Below are 5,478 nucleotides of genomic sequence, written 5' to 3'. Positions count from 1 at the left end.
GACATTATTTTGATATATGTAACTGCATCTTATATTAAGACAGCATCTAGCCAACTTATGTTGAGTATTGTAGACTGATATACTTTCAGCTACAATGCATCTCTGTGATAGCCAGCGCTATATGTTGGTGAAGTTGAATCTTGTTTTATTAGTTTCAGTTAATATAATATAATATACTTTAAGGCCACCATCCAGTTAATTAGGACCAATTTGAGGCAGACCTGAAAATCAATTACAAGTGCTTGAAGTCTTTTTATGGACTGCAATTCAGTTTTTTAGGCTCATCTTTCCTAAAAAAAACGGACCTAGGCCCATCATTCCTCAAAAATAAGGACCTAGATCTTTCACATTCTGCAGTTGACATTAATTTACATTTTTGACACATTCAATGAGAACATGTTATGCCTCTGATATTTCAACTAGATATTCCTTCTGAAGTACTGAGGCGATCATTCTCTATGATGCAGGTGACGTCGATCCTGTCATTCGCCGCTTCATGCTCAGCAGGAGGCGTCGTTGTTCTCTTCGACAAGGATGCGTACTTCTGCAGCAGGGACCCGCATCTCCCGTGTGGGACATTTGAGCTCGCGACCGCGTTTGCATTCCTTTCCTGGGCGCTTAGTGCCACATCTGCCCTTGTGATGTTTTGGCTCCTCGCTTCATCTTGATTAGATTTGTAGGAGCTCTGTCTGTACCTAGCGTTGTTTGGTCCTGTCTGGTTATATACCAACTGATGTTTCAAGCAGACTACATAGCAATAGACTGCTAATTCCAGAGAATAGATGGGCAATGGTGGCAAGTTCCATGAAGTCTTAAATATCAGAGTCATGCTTCAGTGTTTCGGGCCAATGATAACTTGGTTCCTGGTAGGGAGTCTTGCTGTTGATTAACTCATTTTGCCCAGTTAATATGGCACACCGGACACTCGTCAAAAATAGAAAAATCGACGCTGGACCATATCACAAAAAGTTGCATATACGGATGCTGTGCTACTACGTTAATTTAATCCAAACAGAAATGGTGGCTTGGCAATGGGCGAGCACAACGATTGTGTGAGACAAAACTATCTACCTATTGTCAGGCATTACAAAGGTCTCTAGGTAAAAGCATACTGATATCCAACAGCTCTTATCTCAAGAATCCGTAGACAATGACTTGCAACCGAAACTCTGAAAGTGATATAATTTCAGTTCTCACCAGTCAGCCAAATCTCAGATCTTCCTGGCAATTATAGCGAGTATGCATTTGTGTGCATTTTACAAAAAATGAAAGCGACCTGCACAAATTTACACAGCCGCATTCCATATTAACGCTCTCGTGGCCAAGCCTAACCCTTTCTCAGTGGTCTAACTTATATGGAGGAAAATCTGACCAGTCCCGTCCACAGAATCACAAGAGGCACACAGAAGGACAAGTAGCATGGCCTAGAGCGGTTTACATCTTCTCATCTTCGTGTCTGCTATTGCAGAAGTAAGCCACTTCGATTTGTTTGATGGAGATGCCTGCACAAGAACATTCGTATCCACAGCCCATCCAGTCTTTGGTCATAAGAAAATTGACAGATGAAGTGACAAAAGTGCAAAAGAATCCCAGCACAACAGGATGAGCAAACTAGCGTTCGATACTCATCCAGCTGCTGTACCCATGGCAGTAACTGATTTTTCAGCGGCAGAATCGAGCAATACCCCATCGACCACGTTTGCAGCCTACGCAAAACTTTCAGAAACCGAGTTTCAGAATGCTGTTCATATCCTTTTGCTGCAAGGCTAATAGCACATACCATACTATCAGAATCAGGACCTTCATACTCATCAAATTTCACCTTCAAAGGCATTGTTCTTATTTATTCTTTCTGTGTCGGAGAAAATAAAGTAAACAGGCTGATATCCCCACAACGCTATACTAAAGCTGGAAGTGGATCTTCATGGGAAACAACACTGGAAATGACTAATGCACATACATTCTCATCAGTTTAACAAGTCTCACAAGTTCCACATATATTAAGCTGTTTACAGTATGCACTAGAACGCACAACATCGTTCCTAAAAGCACTTGTGAGCGGTGAGCTCACATGACGATCTCAGGCTTCAGGATGCTTGACTTGATCTCTTTGTGCGGGAGAACAACACCGCCATTGCTGTAGACCTCGTCACCTACATGTACATCTTCTCCCAGGATCGTCATATTCTCTATGCGTGCCCATTGTCCGACCGTCGAATGCCAGCCGATAATGCTGTTTGAGATGCACGCATGCTTCTTAATGCGCACACCACGCATCACCGTGCATCGGGAGAGCCTCACACCATCCTCCACGACGCATCCAGGTCCAATAGCGACATCAGGACCAATCAGGCAACCCTCCCCAATCTTGGCGCTGTCGTGCACCAGGACATTCCCCACAATATGTGCTCCGGCGGCCAGCTTGGCAGCTGACTTCTTCCTGAGTGAATCTAGATAAAGACGCAAGCCAGTAATGTAGTCCCTTGGCTGGCCAATATCCATCCAAAAACCTGGAAGAACCATGGCGTAGAGCTTCTGATCAGCAGCAATTCGCGGAAAGACCTCTTTCTCGATTGAAGTTGGCTTTAACTCGATGCGGTCCAGGACAGACGGATTTAACAGGTAAATTCCAGCATTGATCTTGTTGCCTACAAATATTTTTGGCTTCTCTACAAATCTTTCCACAACTCCAGTTGTGTCCTCCATAACCACAACTCCATATTTCGAAGGTTCATCCACCTATATTTAAGGGGCAGTCAGCATACATACATGAGTTGATTACAAAAGAGAGTGGTAAAAATAAGGAGTTACCTTAGTGACCATAATTGTTGCCTCACCGCCATGGCTCTTGTGAAACTGTATGAGCTCGGCAAATGGGTATTCACTTATGACATCACTGTTGAGGACAAAGAACGGCTCACCAGATCCATCCACGAGCTTGTCCCTTGCCAGGGCAAGAGGGCCAGCAGTTCCCAAGGGTTCAGTCTCTTGGGAGCATGTGATTGTGATGCCAAGCTTATCCTCAAAATCCTTCAAGAAATTAATCATGACCTGAAATAGATAAAGCACAACAGTCGGACTCCGAAGTTAAATACAAATAACTCCATGAAAGAACAGCAAAGACAAATTATCTCGTGTTTTACCTCTGGGCGGTAGTTGATGGCTAAAATAACCTCTGTAACACCGACATCTTTCAAGGCTTCAATCTGCACAAATTGGCAGGTTTTAATCAATAAAATTTCCTTTCCTCGACTTTGCACAAATTGTTCTGCATTTGTGACAAAAAGAGAAGAAGGGGAAATCCTGATGGTGACACACAAAGTTTTTTCCCAGGCACGCGCACACAGCAATTTTGCAACCACCTAAGCTAGCAAGGGAATTGATTAACGTTTGCAGGGCGAAAGATTTCTTAGCTCCCATCAGAACTCTGAACTGAACACATTGAAATGCTACTAATGGCAATTGGCTATAAAAGTTAAAGCATCATCTACATGACTACTAAGGGTTTGAAGTTTAGCTATTGTTGTTGCGGTAAGGCGAATGATGCGCAACAGCAGTAGGATTAACTCGCACACAACTCACTGACTCACAGCACCATACTACACAATCTCTATCAAGCGCAGCCGTCTGTCTACCTGGTGCAGAATCATGGGCTTGTTGGCGAAATCGACGAGGGGCTTGGGGAAGCTGAGCGTGAGAGGCCGGAGGCGGGTCCCGAAGCCCCCGACGAGGATGAGCGCCTTCATGGCGAGGCGTCCCCCTTCTTCCTCCCCTCTGATCCCTGCAGGCCAGGCGCCGTAAACAGGATTAAAATCACACTCACAGTGGCACCGATCTGCGGGGAGCCAGATCAACCCGGAACCGACTGGGAGGGGAGGGGATTGGAGGAGAATCTGAGGGAGGGGGGATCACCTGGATGAGGAGGAGCCGACGGGGTCAGATTCGGAAGCAGCGCCGAGCGAGCTTGTTTTGGCCGGTCGGTCGCCTGTTTCTTGCCCCCTCGCCAAGACCGGGAAGAGAATATGCCAGTGGTACCCCGGGTACCAGACTGCCAAGGTGAAGGGCTCGGGGGCTTGGGTTGGCACGGGGAAATACCAGCGTCAGGGTCGCCTTTATATAGGGAAATCCGTCGCAATAGACCACGAGAGATTAAGGATCGGATCATATCAACATAAAAGGATCATAAAAAATAAATAAGCTCGCGCTCACTTTTTTTTTACATGGTAATATGTGTCTCGTTCATATCATAAAGATCAAAAGTACAAGTCACGTAAAGACCGACATAACAAAACTGAAAAGATAGCATAACATCTCTGAGCTTGACACCACGCCCGTCACCTGCCTCCGACACAATCACAACAGTCATCGAAGAAAAAAATGACGAATCACCTCCTCACCCGAACTCGACGCACCCTCTTGCACACACACCACTCCCCTCCATCCAAATATATATAAGACCTAATACAGTAGAAGTACATTTTTGTTCAAAAAAAAAAGCACAGTACATTTTTTAAGGATGTCTTGACCAATGATAAGATTAAATAATATTACCTTCATATCAAAATGTAAGACGTTTTTTAGGCTAGTAAATGAGATTAAATAATATTTTGGTATGGAGATAGTATATGAGATGTATAACATAAACAAAATTATATCATCGGGAACAAATTTGACGGTAACGTAAACATCATACAGTGTTGGTCTAACCGATGGCTAAACGCAACCTTAAAAAATGTATTAGACCCTATATATTTAGGTAGAGGCAGTATCATCCAACGCCTCTTTTCCGTGCTCCATTGTGACGTCATTTTTTAGCTTATGTCTATGTGCGTTATGACAAGATTTATGTCTATGTGATACACAATAAATGTGGAGAGGATAAAATCATATCTTATCTGCATATGGTCCCTACGTCACCCATAAAATGATCTTGTAAAATCTGTTGCGGAAATATAAGCATATACAAAAGAGAAAAACAGTGCAATCCTCGACATTTAATAGAGTTGATGTATGGGATACACAATCTATTTCTCCATGATGAATATAGCCATGATTTCAAACCAGAAGATAAATTTGTTGTAGTGTATGTACACATCCATATTAAAATTTAAAAATACACAAAAATGTTTAATTTGAAGAACATCCAATTTGAGGGGCGATAATTCATGTCGTGCGCGATATCAAGAGAAATTGAACATGGAATGCAGGAGGATACACAAAATTTATAGATTAAAGGAAGAGGGGCAATTGGTTGACTAGTTGAGTTGTTGGGTTTGTCTCAGTGGGTTCACCTCGCTTGTTGGGGAGGACCACCCTCCCCCCCTCCCACCCACCGAACAATTCGTTCGCATGGGCAGCTACCAACGATCATTTTTCCACCGTCCGTTGGATGGCAGGCCCATTAGTTGTTTTTTATATGACTAGTTGAGTTGTTGAGTTGTTGGGTTTGTCTCAGTGGGTTCACCTCGCTTGTTCGGG

At 43.6% G+C, this 5,478-nt stretch overlaps 2 protein-coding genes across 2 annotated transcripts in view; one reads left to right on the top strand and one right to left on the bottom strand.

Annotated features, from left to right (window-relative positions):
- LOC123079748 (CASP-like protein 5B1) overlaps positions 1 to 849 on the top strand; it is a gene marked incomplete at its 5' end in the record, with an annotated part of 1,502 nt that extends 653 nt beyond the window's left edge. The window contains 1 exon segment of the mRNA XM_044502547.1: positions 468 to 849. Within this exon segment, the coding sequence (XP_044358482.1) occupies positions 468 to 668 (201 nt within the window).
- A 936-nt stretch (positions 850 to 1,785) lies between these two features.
- On the bottom strand, positions 1,786 to 4,120 carry LOC123079747 (probable mannose-1-phosphate guanylyltransferase 3). Its single transcript, XM_044502546.1, has 5 exons — positions 3,913 to 4,120; positions 3,636 to 3,781; positions 3,144 to 3,206; positions 2,812 to 3,051; positions 1,786 to 2,739 (listed from the first exon to the last, which is right to left on the bottom strand). The coding sequence occupies exons 2-5, from the start codon at positions 3,744 to 3,746 to the stop codon at positions 2,068 to 2,070; spliced, it is 1,086 nt and encodes a 361-aa protein (XP_044358481.1). The 5' UTR covers positions 3,747 to 3,781; positions 3,913 to 4,120; the 3' UTR covers positions 1,786 to 2,067.
- Between the last annotated feature and the right edge of the window lie 1,358 nt (positions 4,121 to 5,478).

Source organism: Triticum aestivum, chromosome 3D, assembly GCF_018294505.1.
Source record: "Triticum aestivum cultivar Chinese Spring chromosome 3D, IWGSC CS RefSeq v2.1, whole genome shotgun sequence".
NCBI lineage: Eukaryota > Viridiplantae > Streptophyta > Magnoliopsida > Poales > Poaceae > Triticum > Triticum aestivum.
The sequence above is the reverse complement of the archived record's forward strand: the minus strand, read 5'-3'. Positions and strand labels throughout refer to the sequence as shown.